The following is a 21,238-nucleotide window of genomic DNA, read 5'->3' as shown; positions in this document are numbered from 1 at the left end:
TGAGTCTGTCTCACTGGGAGGACCACGAGGTGCAGGTGAGACCACTGCAGAAACCCACAGGTGTCACAGGACTTTTAGTCGTGTTACAGGAAGAGGTATTTACTTTACTGTGTGCTTATTTAAGGATGGAGGTGCAGGGGGCTGAAACACAGCAATACAGCTCTTTAATAATGAAGATGTGTTTGTTTTCTTGGCACAAACGCGGGAATAACAACACAATGTAATAACCAAATTGCTGTATCTGTATCTGTATCAGTATTGAGGACCATGAGGTGCAGGTGAGATCTTTTAGGAAGATGTAAAGCAGGCTAAAAAGGCATTTAGGTCTGAGAAAACAATATATATATTTGACCTAAAAGAAGGTTGTATTAAAGGTTGGTTTCATTATTTAGTCTGTGCCTATTTAAAGATATCGAATGATGAAAGTGTTTGTTTTCTTGGCACAAAAGGCGGATAACAACACAAATTTAACAACAATAATTGCTAAATAAACAAATAGTTAATAACCAAATTGCTATGTTAAACATCTGTATCTGTATTGGCTGAGAATTTACAATAGGTACATCCCCAAAAGGTGTTTATCTGTTCTAGAAAGTCTTTGTTTAAAGTAACATTTGACTGGGATGGAAAGGTTTTGCTTACTGTAAGAAATTGCGGTGATCATTTAGAATAAGTTTGGATGGGTAATGATCAAGTAACCTCAAGTGCCTTTAAAATATTTAAAAAAAGACCTCCTTCATTGCATGATTTATTGCTCTGACCGAAGTGCTTCTTTGGCACTTATAAGTTAATTGTAACTTTTCCAAGTATTTAATTCCTGTGCCATGGTGTGATTGTTCCTCACTAATCCCTCCTGTTTTGTGTGTGTGCTGGTTAGTTTATGGCTGATCACGGCAATGAGCTGATGAAGAGTAAATATGAGGCTGCTGTTCCCTTCTACTACTACAAACCAACCCACAAAGACTGCCAGTGAGTATCCATCGCCACACACACACACACACACACACACACACATACACACACACACATACATACATACATACATACATACATACATACATACATATATACACACACCATGTATACATCACTTCAGGGGACATTACATTGACTTACATGCATTTCCTGGAGACTTATCCTAACCTTAACCATAACCAACACATGCCTAACCCTAACCTTAACCAACTCTTCACCTCAAATTAATGATTATGGGGACCTCCATTATGTCCCCATAAGGGAGGCGAGTCCCCACACGTGACTGTGTAAACAGATTTAGGTCCCCACAAGTATAGTAATGCTAGGCCACACACACACACACACACACTACATACATTTTCGCTGCAGTGAGATTTTTTATCTAATTATACTTTAAAAACACTTCCGTCTAGTAAATCGTACATCTTCCCCACTCTCTGTATAACATCTAAGCAAACACCTTCCACTGCATGGCCTCACACACACACACACACACACACACACACACACACACACACACACACACACACACACACACACACACACACACACACACACACACACACATACACACATACACACATACACACACACACACACACACACACACACACACACACACACACCATCTAAGCAAACACCTTCCACTGCATGGTAGTGTTTTGCTTTAATCAAATCACTTTTGGTACCCGGTGCTTTTCTCTAGTTTGTTTCCCCTGGGGATATTACGTCAGTGTAGGGAGGATCCTTGGCTTTGTAATGCTGAGAATTGAGTCAAACATCTGTATGCTGTTGGGGAAACGGGAAACTAATTAATTCTTGTATCTGCAACCAAATATCGTAGAACTAAGTTAGCTTTTTAGCACTTCTTCCTGTTCCCTCGTCTCAAAGAGATTATCCTGCTGAACAAAACGTGTCAGTATGAGAAACGTTTGTTTGACACAGAGATTATTTTCTGCAATAATCCAAAATAACACGGAGAATTCCCATTGGCTTTTTGTGGAGGGAACCAGGGAGATGCTTAGGATCGTCCTACAAAAATATGTCATATTTTCACCACTTTTTTAATAGTTTCTAGGCTATTTATTTGTGCACGTTGTCCGGTAACATGCTTGTGACGATTCTCTCTGACCAATCAGTGGTCTGCAGTGTTTTAACTTGACCAATTGTACCAAAAAGAGTACCAGGTCTCTAACTTCTTAACTTCTGCAAATAGAAAACCAAAAGAGGTGTGATTTACCATGCAGTGAATACACTCCATTATTCATCCTTCCTCGCTTTACCCATATATCACTCATCATTTCTGATCATGAATAAAACATTAAATGCATGAATCCTGCACTTCCTCACAGTGTCATGTCCTCATTTACATCATACGGGTGTAGATGTGTTTTTAAAATAATACTTTCAAGGTTTAAAGCTCTGTCCTTCTCTCTCAAACAGCTGGACTTACATCAAGTGCCTCTTAGAAACCTTTCAGTCCTCCTTGTTCTGCGCTTACCTTTGAAATTCCCAGCAGGAGGGAATTTCTGCATTTGTTTTTGCCAGCGATGCTCGTGTTCTTGGATGTGTTTCAATCTCTCCTACCCGGCACATTTGCTCAAGCTTGGTGAAGTTGTTAAGGGCGTGTCTGTGGGAATGAAATGTGATTCAAGTCTTTGGTGGTGCGTGTGTGGACAAATCACAATCTCTAATTACCTTTTTAGTTTCAGGATCCTAAACGTTTTAGACTCCTCTCCGGCGCTGTGAGATAATTATTCTTCTCAGAGAACATTGCCTTTTTCCCGGCTTGAACACAAACACTAACCATCTCATCTCTTTCTCATTAACAGCACACATTTTGTCCGTCTTCCTCCATGTTTTAAACGTCTTTTACTTTTCTACCACACTGGAAAAAATGCTGCTCAACAAACAAGTGAATATATAATAAAAACAAGGTGTTTTCGCTTTTAATTCGATTTGTAATATTACTTTTAAGGTCCTTACACACAAAGCCGATTTTCGATGTCGATAGATGTATGGCCGCCGACGAGCGTCCTGTCGCCCTACTCAGATTGGTGTGTCCCGCCCCGTCGTGTCTTTTCCGCCGTGCCGACACCTTCCGCCGCCGATTCAACATGTTGAATAGGGAGGCCGTCGGCTAAAGAAATCACTCTGATTGGCTGTTCAGCTAGCGAATCAGTGCATGAGAAGCGAGACGGAAGTGAGGGACCCAAACAAACGATTAAGATTTCATTTAACTCCAGCTCTCGACACAGGTTGGGGAAAGCCCCATGAGCTTCTCGCTGTAGAGTGAAAATGGAACGCACACGCTATTTGTTGTTTGTTTATATCACGCAGTCTGTTCTTCTTCTCTCGGTTATCACGCAGTCTGTCTTCCGGTTGTTGCCTCTTTTGAATGACGAATACACACTACCGCCGCCTGCTGGTAAGGAGAGTTATTGCCACTCACGCATGCGCAGTTCATACGTGCAACTTGGCCGTCGGCTGAAGTCTTTGCGGTGTGTTCCAGTGCGACACATGGCCGAGACGCAGGAGACGTGAGGCGACACAACAGTCGGGTCGGGACGTGTTCTTTGGTGTCAGATTGGTGTGTAAGGGCCTTTAGACGTCTCAGTGTGTCAGCCTTTTGGCATTTGATGTGTGAACCGATGTCAGTGTTTTCAACATGCTGGAGGACAAGGGGAATTACACTTTTTTATGCCAATACACATGTTTAAACACAATGGAAAACCATATTCAAAATATAGTATTTCATCATTTGTTGACATATTGAGGGCATGATTGCTACGCTTAGACTGCAGCACAAACGTAGGCTAAATCTGATTAGCATTGTTCTTTAGCATATGTCAGATTGGTGTGAGCTGTACAGTGACTTTTTTGTTTACTTTGCTACGACAGTGTGGTGCATATTACTTTTTTAAAAGTGCATTTGGGTCAGCCAGGAATCTGATACTGGTCACATTTCAATTCAAAGGTTTTATCATCATATGCACATGAGCTACAGTGTAGAAATGGCAATGAAATTCTTCTGACCTGAGCTCCTCCAACGATGCAACATATATAATAAAATACAAAAATACAACAAAAAAATGGTGCAAGAAGTCTATATGCATGTAATAGAATATGATATATACAAGAAGAGAATATGAAATTAAATATTGTACATTAAGATGAACTTAAATACAGTATATTACGGTCATAATTATTTCGATAAATAAGTAAAAGGCAAGATGACAAAACATTGAATGAATAATGTGACCGTTACAGAAATAGTGTGATAAGGCCAATAAACCTGAATAGAGCAATAAGGCATGCAGTTTGGACGTAACCTTAGAGACGTTATTTTGTGTGCGCCACATCATCACAAATAGCTGCTGTAACAGATATATAGATATAACAAACGGGTCATTGTTACCTGTATTTTCTAACACAAAAGTAGGAACTTCCTCTGGTTGTGTTGCATTTTAAAGCTCTTTAAATGTCATCTTCTGCTGCAGCGGGCAGATCCCAGACAGGAATGTTTGGAATTGTATTCATGGGAGGCGGGGAGAATTTCGGAGAAGAGCCAAACCTTATCCTGTAGGAGACAAAAACACACAGGCTGCCACACCTGAGTTTAAACCACTGTTGACAAAGTCTTGGCTTCTCTGTGTGTGTGTGTGTGTGTGTGTGTGTGTGTGTGTGTGTGTGTGTGTGTGTGTGTGTGTGTGTGTGTGTGTGTGTGTGTGTGTGTGTGTGTGTGTGTGTGTGTGTGTGTGTGTGTGTGTGTGTGTGTGTGTGTGTGTGTGTGTGTGTGTGTGTGTGTGTGTGTGTGTGTGTGGTGTGTGTGTGTGTGTGTGTGTGTGTGTGTGTGTGTGTGTGTGTGTGTGTGTGTGTGTGTGTGTGTGTGTGTGTGTGTGGTGTGTGTGTGTGTGTGTGTGTGTGTGTGGTGTGTGTGTGTGTGTGTGTGTGTGTGTGTGTGTGTGTGTGTGTGTGTGTGTGTGTGTGTGTGTGTGTGTGTGTGTGTGTGTGTGTGTGTGTGTGTGTGTGTGTGTGTGTGTGTGTGTGTGTGTGTGTGTGTGTGTGTGTGTGTGTGTGTGTGTGTGTGTGTGTGTGTGTGTGTGTGTGTGTGTCTAATGTTAAAAGTATGTCTGCTGACAGCTCAGACCTCCAAGCCTTTATCTCACACACACACACAGGTCGCACCTTCTTTGATCATTATTAGTAATGACTTGCAGATGAAGGTGTGTGTGTTGAATGAAAAGAGTATTTCACCAATGTTAAAATGTATCTGTTGACAGCTCAGACCTCCATGTCTTTATCACACACACATTTGTACACATAAAAATCTTTATATTTGTACTGAATCTCTGCTCTAATGTGTCAGCCCGCCTGTCTAATCCACCACAAAGCACACATGACGTCTTCTCTGGTCTGCTAGCTCTGTTGACATTTAATCTGTTTGTGTGCTCAGGACTCTCAGGGAGCAGTGGATCAGAGCAAAGTACGAGAGGAAGGAGTTCTGTGAGCCTGGGAACCACTTACTATATGAGGAAGGTGAGTGTGGGCACAGAAACACACCTTTAACACAAGCCTTTATCACACACACGCACACGCACACGCACACGCACACACACGCACACACACACACACACACGCTAATGAAAAACCTTTGCTGGTTTCCTGCAGGAATGAGAGATGGCATGTTGATGAAGAGGGGGCGGGACAACGGGCAGTTCCTCAGCAGGAGATTCGTCCTCTCGGAGAGGGAGGGGACCCTGAAGTATTTCACCAAATATGACGTAAGCAAAAGCTGTAAATTCGACTTTTAGAGCCCACATCAAGCTTTACGTACACTAAGCCATGTCTGCAAAACACTTGTGACATGTGCTAATAAGACAGCTTCCTAAATAGTGTTGTGTGAAGGCAGTAGTTTACTTCCACATGTGCAACACGCATGCAACCACATCACAAATACTTTAAATAGAGTAGTGCGGGAATAAGTCCTGAAACCTGGAAATTAGTCAGCATTTTATCACTTCCTGTCCCCTGGTCTGGACATTTTTGAATGTGTTTTTGGTTGTTATCCTGAAATGAGGTCTGTGGTTAACACAAGCTGAAGAGATTCAACGGTTTGTTCTACGACATCAAATACGTCACTAAATACCCCACTGGTGAATTAAAAAAAATGGCGGTTGCTAACAAGTGTATAAATGAGACGACTAAACGTCATCACGCCCAACATTAGCCACCTTTAGCTTAGCGGTGGTGACGTGAAGGCATGTGACCGTGCTGTAGTTCCTTTATAGCCCAACATTAGCCACCTTTAGCTTAGCGGTGGTGACGTGAAGTCATGTGACCGTGCTGTAGTTCCTATATAGCCCAACATTAGCCTCCTTTAGCTTAGCGGTGGTGACGTGAAGGCATGTGACCGTGCCGTAGTTCCTTTATAGCCCAACATTAGCCACCTTTAGCTTAGCGGTGGTGACGTGAAGTCATGTGACCGTGCTGTAGTTCCTTTATAGCCCAACATTAGCCACCTTTAGCTTAGCGGTGGTGACGTGAAGTCATGTGACCGTGCTGTAGTTCCTTTATAGCCCAACATTAGCTGTTTACTTAGGCTATGTGGATTGCATTTACTCTTCAACTCCTATACAAGTGATGTTAACATGTTTAAGTTTCATAAACAGTTTTTCTACAATATCCCAAAATCCAATGGAAAAATCACATTGCTTTTGACGAAATAGCCTTGCAGTGCTAACTTCCGGGTGGGCCTACACAAACACTGCTCCACTTTATAAGGGAGAACTTTAAGGACACATTATGTTCTGCAGGATTTGTACGCACTTTATAACACCACAAGCATCTCAGAGCCCGGAGATATACCTATACTAACCTTTCGGTTGGTATTATTCCACATACCAACCGAAAGCCTACCAAAGGAGTCCTGCTTCCTCTACTGCTTCTAAGTGTGCTGAAACAAGCTGGAGTGTGTCCTCTGTCAGTGTGGAGGAATCACTAAGCTGTACACCACCTGAACCAATTAGAGCTGGAAGCACTGGGAGTTTGTCACAGTGAAAATATGTATTAATACATTTTGAATAGGTTTTTCCAGTGTGTTTTAACACGTGTATTGGCATGAAAACGTTTAATTCCCCTTGTCCTCCAGCACTTAGTTTGTCGCAGTATTTCTCTCTGTATTCTCCTGGTGCCTCTGCTATAGCCAACAACAAAACAAAATCCTCTCATGCAGTCACAGAAATGATAAAGGAGAAAGTGTCGCTCAGGTGCTCCGGGCTCTGAGATGCTTCTTGTGGTTTCAGAAAAACCTGGAGGTGTGTAAAATATTCAGGCCCGAGTCACAGTCTGCCGGCTTCAGTTTCTCACATTTGTCTCACTTTCTGATGCTGCAGAGACACAATGACGGGAGATGTGTGTACAATCTAATCTTCTTTCAAATCTTTGTGGAAAAGCAGAGCTGTTTGCTGTCAAGGTCGAGGTACACACATTTAGATTGTGTTCCTATTTTATTTATTGTCATTTGTACATAGCTACAGTGTAGATATGTCAGAGAAAAGCTACTTTTCTCTTGAATGAATACACAGCTAAAGTCAATGGTGCGTTCAAATGCATCTCAGATGTGTTGATAATAGGTCCAGATATCATTTTCATGCCCCGAGCTTTGATACCCAGCATGAACATTGACTCCATAACTTTACTTTCTTTTCTGGTCGAAGTTTGTCAGAAAAACTAAATAAATGTTATCAAGACTAATGACGACAATTAAATCAGGTCCCAGACCATTTCTTGCATACATTTTGGTTCATTATTTAGCTTTTTCTATAGAGTTGTATCTACAGTGCAGACCTTAGCCAAAGTCAACGGTGCGTTCAAATGCATCTCAGATGGTGACATTTTCTGAGTTTGGAAGTATCTTTTTTCTGATTTAGTTTTATTTATGGGCTATAAATTGTAATATTGGAACAAAACATCGAAGCTACAAGGATGACCCCTTACATTTTATTGCTTACAGCTTTAAAACAGCATGTCAATATCTGTAACGGAGTTGTTGAAACAGCTGGACGTTTACGTGACTTTTCCCACTTGGTAACTCCTTTTTCAGATGTATTCGAACACCTAGTGAATGCAGCATATCTTGCAATGTTAAAGTGGACCTATCATGCTATATTTGAATAATATAGTGTAGGACCATACCTATATAAAGCATATTTATACTTTTTTTTTTTCAAAATACCAAACAGATCATGCATTTTAGCCATGCCTCATTTTGCTCAATTTGACAATTTCTAGCTCTGTTTTAGCAAGGGCAGATTCAGTGAGAACAGCACCATCTAGAGGCCTGGCATATGTACTACAGTGTCTCCAGCGCTTTCGAACGGCAATGGCCGTGGCTGTCTCCTCCTGATTGGTGGAGTTGGCCCAATAGCCGTAGCGACACCGTCCTGACGTCAGCACAGTGTTCAAATCTGGATCAGTTTTTATCAGATCCGTTGCAGCCCCTTTTTTAGAGATTTGGGTATGGAGGAAAATAGAGAGGGTTGTGTTTTCTGACACTTGGTGAGTTCCCTGGAACACCGGGGACACATATTCATGTAGAAAAGACGTACACAAGTGCATTTTGCATGATAGGTCCCCTTTAAAGAAAGTCAAAAATAATTTGTGTACCACGTTGTGATCCGGATCCACTCGAAAATATGATTTGGCTTTTCCTCGGCTTATGTTTCACCCTTCCACCAAGTTTGATGAAAGTCACACTGCTAGTTTTTTTATAATCCTGCTGACAAAACAAATCGAAAACCTCTTCCTTGGTGAAGGTAATAAAAAAAAGTATTAAGGTGGCACAAAAAAATGATAAAAGTACCCGACAGCAATAAATGGAATACAATAAATAGTCGCAGTGTTTCATATAATTAGTCCAAACAAAGTGTCGACATTTGCTGTTTAAAAAATCCCTAAACATTAGATATACAGTTCCCTGAATTACCAGAAGTCTTGTTGTTGACCCTTGCATTTCTAACACACTAATACACCTCCTTTTTCCTCTCCTTCCTCCCTCCCTCAAGGTGGAACAAAAACAAGATAAAATACCTGATAGCAATAGCAAATATTTAGCTTTTTCAAATTTCTGATTCAGACTGTTTCATATAATAAGTAGACATTTGCTCTTTGCTCCTGAATTACCAGACGTCTTGTTGTTGACCCTTACATTTCTAACACACTAAAACACCTCCTTTTTCCTCTTCTTCTCCCTCCCTCCTTCCTCAGGCTAAGGAGCCCAAAGCAGTGATCAAAGTGGACACCATCAACGCCACCTTCCAGCCGGAGAAGATCGGAAACCCCAACGGCCTGCAGATCACCTACCTCAAAGACTACAGCACGCGCAACATCTTCGTCTACCACGACACCGGAAAGGTCTGCATCGCATAAAACACAACTTTAAAGGTCACCTATTATGCAAACTCCACTTCCTCATGTCTCTTCTTCATCAACATGTGTCCCCTCTTCTTCATGTCTCTTCTACATCAACATGTGTCTCCTCTTCTTCATGTCTCTTCTACATCAACATGTGTCCCCTCTTCTCCATGTCTCTTCTACATCAACATGTGTCCCCTCTTCTTCATGTCTCTTCTACATCAACATGTGTCCCCTCTTCTTCATGTCTCTTCTACATCAACATGTGTCCCCTCTTCTTCATGTCTCTTCTTCATCAACATGTGTCCCCTCTTCTTCATGTCTCTTCTACATCAACATGTGTCCCCTCTTCTTCATGTCTCTTCTACATCAACATGTGTCCCCTCTTCTTCATGTCTCTTCTACATCAACATGTGTCCCCTCTTCTTCATGTCTCTTCAACATCAACATGTGTCCCCTCTTCTTCATGTCTCTTCTACATCAACATGTGTCCCCTCTTCTTCATGTCTCTTCTGCATCAACATGTGTCCCCTCTTCTTCATGTCTCTTCTACATCAACATGTGTCCCCTCTTCTTCATGTCTCTTCTACATCAACATGTGTCCCCTCTTCTTCATGTCTCTTCTACATCAACATGTGTCCCCTCTTCTTCATGTCTCTTCTACATCAACATGTGTCCCCTCTTCTTCATGTCTCCTCTACATCAACATGTGTCCCCTCTTCTTCATGTCTCTTCTTCATCAACATGTGTCCCCTCTTCTTCATGTCTCTTCTACATCAACACGTGTCCCCTCTTCTTCATGTCTCTTCTACATCAACATGTGTCCCCTCTTCTTCATGTCTCTTCTTCATCAACATGTGTCCCCTCTTCTTCATGTCTCTTCTACATCAACATGTGTCCCCTCTTCTTCATGTCTCTTCTACATCAACACGTGTCCCCTCTTCTTCATGTCTCTTCTACATCAACATGTGTCCCCTCTTCTTCATGTCTCTTCTTCATCAACATGTGTCCCCTCTTCTTCATGTCTCTTCTACATCAACACGTGTCCCCTCTTCTTCATGTCTCTTCTACATCAACATGTGTCCCCTCTTCTTCATGTCTCTTCTTCATCAACATGTGTCCCCTCTTCTTCATGTCTCTTCTACATCAACATGTGTCCCCTCTTCTTCATGTCTCTTCTACATCAACACGTGTCCCCTCTTCTTCATGTCTCTTCTACATCAACATGTGTCCCCTCTTCTTCATGTCTCTTCTTCATCAACATGTGTCCCCTCTTCTTCATGTCTCTTCTACATCAACATGTGTCCCCTCTTCTTCATGTCTCTTCTTCATCAACATGTGTCCCCTCTTCTTCATGTCTCTTCTACATCAACATGTGTCCCCTCTTCTTCATGTCTCTTCTACATCAACACGTGTCCCCTCTTCTTCATGTCTCTTCTACATCAACATGTGTCCCCTCTTCCTCATGTCTCTTCTACATCAACATGTGTCCCCTCTTCTTCATGTCTCTTCTACATCAACATGTGTCCCCTCTTCTTCATGTCTCTTCTACATCAACATGTGTCCCCTCTGTGGAAAGAGACTCTGAAAGTTTCAGGAACAAAGATTCTCTCTCTTTTTCTCCTGATCCATTTCTCTAAAAACCTGTCTGAAAATGAGCTGATCAGATTTTGGTCACTTTATGATGTCATAACGATGTTTTGTCTTGTGTAACCATTAGCCAATCAGCAACCAAGGTAACCCCCCCCCCCCCCCCACCTTATCACCTGAATCTCCTCCTAGAGCACCATTGAGTTCTTTGTAACCAAATGTCTCTCAGAGGGGCGTGGAGAGGGGCTCCTTATTTTCATCTAAAGTAACAGACAGAGAATCAGCACTTTGGAAACAGGGCTGAAACAGAGGGGATTATGGGATGCTGCAATGATCTGTTTGGTGTTTCAGCCAATCAGAGAGAGGCTCTGTATATATCTGAGACCTGTGATATATTGATGAAAAACAGTATAATAGGGGACCTTTAAGAAAATGTCTTGCCAGTGATGCAGATGTAGGACTGTAAAAATGTGATCGACTTTTCTTAGCTGTTAAACAAGATCAACTTTTAGATTATTATTATTATTTGTATTTACTTGCACATCTCCAAACATTCTCTTGCACTATTTTATCTGTTTTATTTGTTCTATGTCCTATATATATTAATGTTATTATTATGTATTTATTTCAACAAGGACCATGCATACAAATACATTCATCTCAGAAAAGAGAAGAGATGAATTATGCCAGATTTGAGCTCATAGCTCATTTCCATCTGCAGTCCTGAGTTGCATTGTTGGAAGAGCCTGGGACTTAAAGTGGACCTATCATGCTATATTTGAATAATATAGTGTAGGACCATACCTATATAAGGCATATTTATACTTTTTTTTTTCCAAAATACCAAACAGATCATGCATTTTAGCCATGCCTCATTTCGCTCAATTTTAAAAATGTTAGCTCTGTTTTTGCAAGGGCTGATTCTGTGAGAACAGCACCATCTACTGGCCTGGCATATGTACTACAGCGTCTCCAGCGCTTTCGAACGGCAATGGCCGTGGCTGTCTCCTCCTGATTGGTGGAGTTGGCCCAATAGCCGTAGCGCCACCGTCCTGACGTCAGGACAGTGTTCAAATCTGGATCAGTTTTTATCAGATCCGTTGCAGCCCCTTTTTTAGAGATTTGGGTATGGAGGAAAATAGAGAGGGTTGTGTTTTCTGACACTTGGTGAGTTCCCTGGAACACCGGGGACACATATTCATGTAGAAAAGACGTACAAAAGTGCATTTTGCATGATAGGTCCTCTTTAAGTTTGTAATATGCCATTTCTACACTGATGCTACTGTGATGATAAAGCCTTGAATCTTTTATTATGTTTCCATCACATAAAGGATGTGTTGAAAACTAGATATTTTGGTGCTTTTGGGGGCGAGTCTCTAGACCTTTTTAGAAAGCATCAGAATCAGAAAGAGGTTTATTACCATGTAGGTAAACACATACGAGGAATTTGACTTGGTGTTGTGGTGCATACATAATCTAACACACAAATAACACAAAAATTAAAAAGACGGATCGAAAACTATTTCAAGAAAACTATAATAACACAAACAAATATAGTAAAATATAGCAGTATTTACATTGAAGGTGGTTGAAATTGTAGAAACTAAATATTGTATACATTGTTTGCATCCGTACCAATTTGTGCCTGCTGATAGAATCCATCAGCTGTTACATCCAAGCTCTTCATCTACTGTTCTCTGTTATTGCATGAATACACAGTGAAATATGTGAAGTATGTCTGTGTGTCAGGTCGAGAAGTTATTTCAAATAAATAGACACAGCATCCAATCTTTTGCAAAACTGTTTTAATATAGAAAAATGTGGAAGTTATTGAAATGATTAATGACTAGCTGGTGAGTTTTAGTTCTTGTTTTAAGATATAAAAAGACAACTTTTGGTTTCGAAAATCAGTTTCCTATATCTATTTATCTCTGGGTTATTTTAATATGTTGTTACTTCCCCCTGTATTCTTAGAAGAGTATCTTTCCTCACTTGTTTCTCTCCGCCTCTGTGTGTCTTCATCAGGAGATTGTGGACTGGTTCAATACGATTAGAGCGGTTCAGCTTCACTATCTAATGGTGGCCTTCCCCGGGGCGACAGATGCTGAGGTGAACACACACACACATACACACACACACACACACACTCACACTCACACTCACACTCACATACACTCTCTCTCTCTCACAGACATACTGTAGGTATTTGAAAAACACCTACCGTAGATGCTAAGCTTTTATTTAATATATGTGCCAGTGAGATGCTAAAACTGAGCTGGAGATAATTCATTACTGTTTGTATACTATGTGTACAAGCATTTTGTTTACCAACTGGACACTCAGCACTGAAACTATTTGTATCCTCAGGGTTGTTCTTAATTTCTTGTCTTTGCTTCTTGTTTTCAGCTGGTACACAAACTCACCCGGAACTTTCTGAAGGAAGGATTCATGGAAAAGACCGGCCCCAGGGCGAGTGACTCACACAATATTTTGGCTGAGCATGAAGCAACATTTTAAATGATTTTAAAGTCGTAGTAGAATTGTAAACCAGGCTGTATCAAGTATTTAGTAAAAGATTTCCAGCTGAGGATCGACTTTAAATTAGATGCCAATACAGCTGATACACCTGAACATCAGCAGGAGAGGACTCTTTAAAGTAGAGACACTACACACTGATATACACCTGAACATCAGCAGGAGAGGACTCTTTAAAGTAGAGACACTACAAACTGATATACACCTGAACATCAGCAGGAGAGAACTCTTTAAAGTAGAGACACTACATACTGATATACACCTGAACATCAGCAGGAGAGGACTCTTTAAAGTAGAGACACTACATACTGATATACACCTGAACATCAGCAGGAGAGGACTCTTTAAAGTAGAGACACTACATACTGATATACACCTGAACATCAGCAGGAGAGGACTCTTTAAAGTAGAGACACTACATACTGATATACACCTGAACATCAGCAGGAGAGGACTCTTTAAAGTAGAGACACTACATACTGATATTCACCTGAACATCAGCAGGAGAGGACTCTTTAAAGTAGAGACACTACATACTGATATTCACCTGAACATCAGCAGGAGAGGACTCTTTAAAGTAGAGACACTACATACTGATATACACCTGAACATCAGCAGGAGAGGACTCTTTAAATACCGATGTAATAAAATGCAGACATATGTTGGAATTAAGTGTACACACAAAGAGGCATTTGTACATGTTTACATCAGCATACAGGTACTTTCACACACTCAGACAGCTACACACACAGTAACCTGATCCTCGAGGAAACAGCCGCTTCAGTATTCAGACACTCAGTTTAATCTCTGTGTGTCAGGCGGTGAGATGAAAGGAGCCACTAACTCACCGCTTTGGGACGATTCGCTAAACGAACGTCATCATTCATTTCCTCGCGCACCTATGAGACATATTTGGGGAAGGAGTCACAGAAGACTGTTTGCTACGAGGAAATCAAACACTTCTATGAAGACCCTTTGGCTGCAGATTGGGACCTGAGCGTCCTTTTTGTTCAAAGCTCGGCTCTCTGAAGCTGCTTCAATAAACTCTCAGAAGGTGTAGCGTCTTATTCAATAGCTTTCAGGGGGATCTGCTGAAGTGAGTTAAACTTTCAATTTTGCCATTTTGAATTCAGTTTCAGAGTGTTATGCCTCACACACATTCAGACAGTGTTAGTATGAAGCACAAGCAGAACATCCTGATATCAAATGTAAGACTTATTTCAGGTTTGATGCACTTGTAATGCTCAATGGACATTTATAAATGAAGTACTGATTTATACAAAGGAAAGTATTCTTGACCAAGTGGTTGAATTAGGCTGCAAAGAGATTCAGTATCAGTCAAGTTAAACATGAATACTAATCCCTGCAGCACACAATCCTTGCTTTTTTGTCAGGGTTTCCATCTATTTTCAATTTTTAAATATTGCATTAATCCAAACAAGTGTATTATATTGCTGAAACTATTTGTCTCCAACTGTCCAGTAGAAATTAATCAAATGCAATTTCCCTGATTGATATCTTTTTTTATATTGATGATCATTATCTGCAGCCACCGCCACGTTAATAATCAATAGTCTTACACAAAGTAGCAGGAAAGACACACACAACACCTCCAGTGCTATTACCATACTGCCTTGTGTCTCTCTCAGTGTCTCTCTGTCCTCCTGTCTGACTGTCTCTGTTCCTCGTCTCTCTTTACAGCATACAGAAGGCTTCAAGAAGCGCTGGTTCACTCTGGACCAGAGGAGACTCATGTACTTCAAAGATCCTCTGGTATGGCATCTGTTCACACACCTACACACATCACAGAGACTTCAGTGTGTCCGTTTATATTTAGGCCTAAATCAATACAACGCAAAGGTGGGACCAAGAGAAAGCTTTGCTAAAATCCCAATTAAGTCGCAAGTCCAAATGACAAGAATGATAGGTCCAAAGTCATCACAGACAAGTCCCACACAAAGACAGACACGTCTCAAGTAAAGAAAGACTATGGTACTTTTGTTCCTCTTCCTGATCCCAACCTACCATCAACAATGCTACTGTATGATGCAGAGCTGGGACCAAACTTGCAAATCATAATTAAGTCTCAAGTCCAAAATCGAGATGGACAAGTCCCAATTCAAGAATGATGTGTCCAAAGTAATCACAGACTAGTACCAAGTAAAGACAGACTATAGTCTCAAGTCAAGACAGACTAATCCCAAGTAAAGACAGACTATAGTCCCAAGTCAAGACAGACTATAGTCTCAAGTCAAGACAGACTAGTACCAAGTAAAGACAGACTATAGTCTCAAGTCAAGACAGACTAATCCCAAGTCAAGACAGACTATAGTCTCAAGTCAAGACAGACTATAGTCTCAAGTCAAGACAGACTATAGTCTCAAATCAAGACAGACTATAGTCCCAAGTCAAGACAGACTATAGTCCCAAGTCAAGACAGACTATAGTCTCAAGTCAAGACAGACTAGTACCAAGTAAAGACAGACTATAGTCTCAAATCAAGACAGACTAATCCCAAGTCAAGACAGACTATAGTCTCAAATCAAGACAGACTATAGTCTCAAGTCAAGACAGACTATAGTCTCAAATCAAGACAGACTATAGTCCCAAGTCAAGACAGACTATAGTCTCAAGTCAAGACAGACTAGTACCAAGTAAAGACAGACTATAGTCCCAAGTCAAGACAGACTATAGTCTCAAGTCAAGACAGACTATAGTCCCAAATCAAGACAGACTATAGTCTCAAGTCAAGACAGACTATAGTCCCAAATCAAGTCAGACTATAGTCTCAAGTCAAGACAGACTATAGTCTCAAGTCAAGACAGACTATAGTCTCAAGTCGAGACCAACTAGTTCCAAGTAATGAAAGACTATAGCCTCTTGTCAAGAAAGACTATAGTCTCAAGTCAAGTCAGACTATAGTCTCAAATCAAGACAGACTATAGTCTCAAGTCAAGACAGACTATAGTCTCAAATCAAGACAGACTATAGTCCCAAGTCAAGACAGACTATAGTCTCAAGTCAAGACAGACTATAGTCCCAAATCAAGACAGACTATAGTCCCAAATCAAGACAGACTATAGTCCCAAGTCAAGACAGACTATAGTCCCAAATCAAGACAGACTATAGTCCCAAGTCAAGACAGACTATAGTCCCAAATCAAGACAGACTATAGTCTCAAGTCAAGACAGACTATAGTCCCAAATCAAGTCAGACTATAGTCTCAAGTCAAGACAGACTATAGTCTCAAGTCAAGACAGACTATAGTCTCAAGTCGAGACCAACTAGTTCCAAGTAATGAAAGACTATAGCCTCTTGTCAAGACAGACTATAGTCTCAAGTCAAGACAGACTATAGTCTCAAGTCAAGACAGACTATAGTCTCAAATCAAGACAGACTATAGTCTCAAGTCAAGACAGACTATAGTCTCAAGTCGAGACCAACTAGTTCCAAGTAATGAAATACTATAGCCTCTTGTCAAGACAGACTATAGTCTCAAGTCAAGACAGACTATAGTCTCAAGTCAAGACAGACTATAGTCTCAAATCAAGACAGACTATAGTCCCAAGTCAAGACAGACTATAGTCTCAAGTCAAGACAGACTATAGTCCCAAATCAAGACAGACTATAGCCTCTTGTCAAGACAGACTATAGTCTCAAGTCAAGACAGACTATAGTCTCAAATCAAGACAGACTATAGTCCCAAATCAAGACAGACTATAGTCTCAAGTCAAGACAGACTATAGTCCCAAATCAAGTCAGACTATAGTCTCAAGTCAAGACAGACTATAGTCTCAAGTCAAGACAGACTATAGTCCCAAATCAAGACAGACTATAGTCCCAAATCAAGTCAGACTATAGTCTCAAGTCAAGACTGACTAAAGTCCCAAGTCAAGAAAGAAAAGTCCCAAGTAATCACAGATAAGTCCCAAGTAAAGACAGAATTGTCTCAAGTAAATACAGACTAGTCGCAAGTCTAGAGAAATGGGTCCTCACTGACAAGTTCTAAGACATACAAGTCCCAAGACATGATAGACTAGTCCAAAGTTGCCCAGGTCAAGAATGGGAAGTCCTAACTCAAGAGTGATTAAACCCAAGTTAAGACGGACTAGTTCCAAGTAAAACCAGAAGTAAAGTCCAGAGTTTATAATAACCCATGTTTTAATATTTGGGCACTAAAGTCCAGTCGAAAATCACACGTCATTTTTGTATTTATTTTGTCTAGTTGCTTCTTAAGTCATATTTGTAACCCGAGTCCATGTCATGTGATTCAAGTCTCTGCTTGAAGGTATTCCAGTGTTCATATAAAATGATATAAATAAGTTTCATGCAGAGTGGGAGGAGGGGGGACATTAAGCATGACTCAGTGGGGAGTGTCTGATGTAAAGTAAGGTGCTTTCATCCGTACATAACCTTGTTATACATGTGGCCTTTTGCCATGACCTCACTGTATAGATGGCCTTAAAAGGAAGTGAGACGCTAACAATTTAGAGTTGCTTAACGCTGTAAACTACACTGGGAACTTCCACAGACAACTCTGTGTTAGACTTTATCTGATATTGGTGCTTGAGACATTGTGAAAGTTAGATTCTGACTCACAGTTGTTATCACCCAGACTTTCCTTCAGAGGGGGCGGCACAGATTGCCCAACACTTGGCTAAATGCATATCAGATAGCCTAGCATGATTAGCTCAGCTGATGCAATAGTTCAATGGAGAGGTGCAATAATTATAGGTGACCGAAATGTCCAACTTCCCCTGAGAGTGTAACACAAGAAAAACTGGTAGATGAAAGGAAGAGGAAGTCTAGTGAAGTTGTGTCGACTGGGAATATGTGGAGGAGGCTCAAAGCGAGTGTCATTTGATCCCTGAGATGATGTCTGAATAATGTATGTTTGATGTTAAGGTTTACAATGAGGCACTGTGTATGCCATTTGTTCAGACTTTCTGAGAACAAAGGGAGATTTATTTGAGATGTTTAAGCAGTGTCACCTTGTGGTTATAACACATCAAAGGTAATTGTTTTAAAGATGATCATGCAATAGTTACATTCAAGGGAAAATGCTGAATGTCCTCTGAAAAAAGGTTACCTTGTATGTTAATGTGGTTACACTGCGCCCCCTATTGGCAGGAGTATATATATATATTTCAGAACACAACAGAACGTAGTACATAATTACGCACATTTGGACACAGCATGGTATTATTTTGTCACTGTTCCCTATATTCCAAAGCTTTCAGCTGACCTATGTTTATCTCCTTTTCCCTGTCTTTGAAGGACGCCTTTGCCAAAGGTGAGGTGTTTTTGGGGAACAAGGACCACGGGTACAGCGCCTCGCCCGGCCTGCCCGCCGGCACACACTGCAACGGCGCCTGGCAGCACGGCGTCACCATAGAAACGCCCGACCGCGGCTTCCTGTTCACCTGCGAGTCAGAGAGCGACCAGCAGGAGTGGCTGAAACACTTCAATGACGTCATGAATGCTGTGATGTCCCCTCAGGAGTACACAAGTAAGAATGAAGAACTGTTTGATATTCAATAAATATAAATGAGTTGTTAGCTTTTATAATAAGTTGCTGATTACTTCTGTTTTTAATACCTTTGGTTTTTTCTTTTACATCCAATAGCTACTCTGCTTCACAGGGGTACAACCAAATACTTAATACCCACACAAATGAATTGGCCCTCAACTCTAATATTATTCAGCGCACAAATTAAATGACTTCTTGATCCTTAGCAGTTAAATATAGTGGTTGCAATGCTAAATCGTTCGCCTTGACTATGTGTACATGATGAAGCATAGCAGGTAATGTTCACAGATGTTCTTGTTTAGCATGTTAGCCTGCTTTATTTACTAATGAAATGTGTTGTCCAGATATATATTTTGTACGCCATTATATCTAACATCTAATCGTGCTAAGGGATAAGTCCTCAACAAACTCATTATAATACATTTTCCAAAAAAACAGGAATGTCAATACAAGATTTTTTGTCAATACTTTTAAAGATATTTTACTCAAAGTGCCACATCTTTAGACAAATTAAACAACCCATATAAGTAACCCTAGAACTGTGTCACTAGCTCAGCCATAAAACCAAATGTTTGGCCTTCAAATTAATCATAATGATGGATAATCTTTAGTTTTCCGTCTTGTGTTAAAGAGCTGTGCAGTCAGATACATTTCTTATGTACTGCAAGAAAAGGACTAAACAGGGTTAGGGGTTAGGGTTTAGGGTATACTGAATAGTCTGCATTGGAGGGTTTTGTTCTAACTTTGGACTCTGTTTTGTGTTCAAGTGGAAGCCTTGTTCAAACACAGGCATTGATGGACCGCCTGTGGATCATCTCCTCTCATCCATCACCCTCCAGACTCTGTTCTGCACTACCTTCATCACTAATATCACCACACTAGAGCATCTTCCAAGTCCCAATGCTGCTCTTTGGGGGCAGATATCCAAACAAGAGGACCGAGGCAATATTCATCGGTACATTTAAATAAGATATCTAGCGAAACAAATAGAAATACTACAGGTATTTGATTTTGTCTTGCTCACATTTTTGTAGGAATAAGAGATAGTAAAAGTTTAGTTTTGGTCTGACCCTAAGCCTAACAAATCCATTGCCCAAATCACCAATATCAATGTTGTGTTGCTTCCCACTGTTAATCACGTAATCACATGCATGCCCAGTGCAGGCAAATTGGTCCTCTTGTATTAAGTATTTTATCCTAGTGTACTCTGATGATTGGGTAATAAAAAAAAAGGCGACCATCAACCGGACAGAAAACTGTTTTCTTCAGTCTGGGAAATAATTTTTTTTAATAAAACCAATTTTATTGGTTCATTGATTTTGATTTATTTTCATGTAAACTTGTGTATCAAATATAAAGCAGTCCAGTTCATGAGCTAGAGCTGAAACATGCTGCATAGTGTGCTGTTTTTGTCCAAAGGATCACAAAGGACACAGAGATTTTCTAACCAACTTAATATCTTCAGACACACTACCTGTACAGTTTGCATCATGAATGACTTTTATGATTGTGTAAGACAACTTTTGTTTGCAGTAGTTGTTGAACAAGTATGCCTGTTGAAGATGATCATTTGCAAATGCATAGGGATAGAAAAGCTGTAAGCACTTTAAGACATTGCATGGTCTAACAGTGCCTCCATGTGGCAAACCATACCATCACTAAATCTTTGTTAAAACAATCAATGTTTCAGGTTAAATGTTTTCCCTTTTTCCGTTTCACTGGAGTTTTTCTTTTCTATTTTTTGGTTAAAGAGGTACTCCCTTTGGGTATTGACTTGGTGTCTTTTGTAACCCTTATGTTGTGTTCGGGTCTCCCGTGACCCGTTTCAAGTTAAAATCATATAATAACTACGCTCTAGTTTTTTGTATCGGAACGAGGCTTCATGATATCCTCCACAACAGATATATAAACACTACAAAACTGATTTTGACCATTTTAGCCAAGTCTGAAGGTCTCTAAAAAAAGTGTATAATTTGGTGTTGGGGTCTGGGTAGACCCAGCAGAATTGTTGTGGGTGACTCGGGGTCAAATTTGGCCCAATCAAGATTCATCTTTGACTTTAGACACCCCTCCCCCACCCCCTTCATCCACTGTAACAATAATTTAAAACTTTTTTTGGGGAGATTGTATTCTAATACTATTATAGTCAGATAACGTAATGATCCACTGTCTTCACTATAGGAAATATGAGTG

General features: G+C 40.5%; 2 protein-coding genes across 2 annotated transcripts in view; one reads left to right on the top strand and one right to left on the bottom strand.

Annotated features, from left to right (window-relative positions):
- zgc:92360 (uncharacterized protein LOC436988 homolog) overlaps window positions 1-20,892 on the top strand; it is a 27,159-nt gene extending 6,267 nt beyond the window's left edge. Inside the window, exons 2-11 of the mRNA XM_034130090.1 lie at window positions 1-35; window positions 878-969; window positions 5,432-5,514; window positions 5,647-5,759; window positions 9,244-9,390; window positions 13,006-13,089; window positions 13,387-13,449; window positions 15,217-15,288; window positions 18,793-19,024; window positions 19,813-20,892. The exon at window positions 1-35 is cut by the window's left edge and continues 96 nt beyond it. Of these exons, the coding sequence (XP_033985981.1) occupies window positions 1-35; window positions 878-969; window positions 5,432-5,514; window positions 5,647-5,759; window positions 9,244-9,390; window positions 13,006-13,089; window positions 13,387-13,449; window positions 15,217-15,288; window positions 18,793-19,024; window positions 19,813-19,841 (950 nt within the window). The 3' untranslated portion in view covers window positions 19,842-20,892. The remainder of the gene's footprint in view (window positions 36-877; window positions 970-5,431; window positions 5,515-5,646; window positions 5,760-9,243; window positions 9,391-13,005; window positions 13,090-13,386; window positions 13,450-15,216; window positions 15,289-18,792; window positions 19,025-19,812) is intronic.
- The window catches only part of LOC117482071 (B-cell receptor CD22-like), a 1,109,798-nt gene that overhangs the window by 23,884 nt on the left and 1,064,676 nt on the right, over window positions 1-21,238 (bottom strand). The window lies entirely within an intron of this gene.

This window comes from Trematomus bernacchii, unplaced genomic scaffold (genome assembly GCF_902827165.1).
Source record: "Trematomus bernacchii unplaced genomic scaffold, fTreBer1.1, whole genome shotgun sequence".
NCBI lineage: Eukaryota > Metazoa > Chordata > Actinopteri > Perciformes > Nototheniidae > Trematomus > Trematomus bernacchii.
Note: the sequence above shows the minus strand (reverse complement) of the source record. Positions and strands in the feature narration are given on the sequence as shown.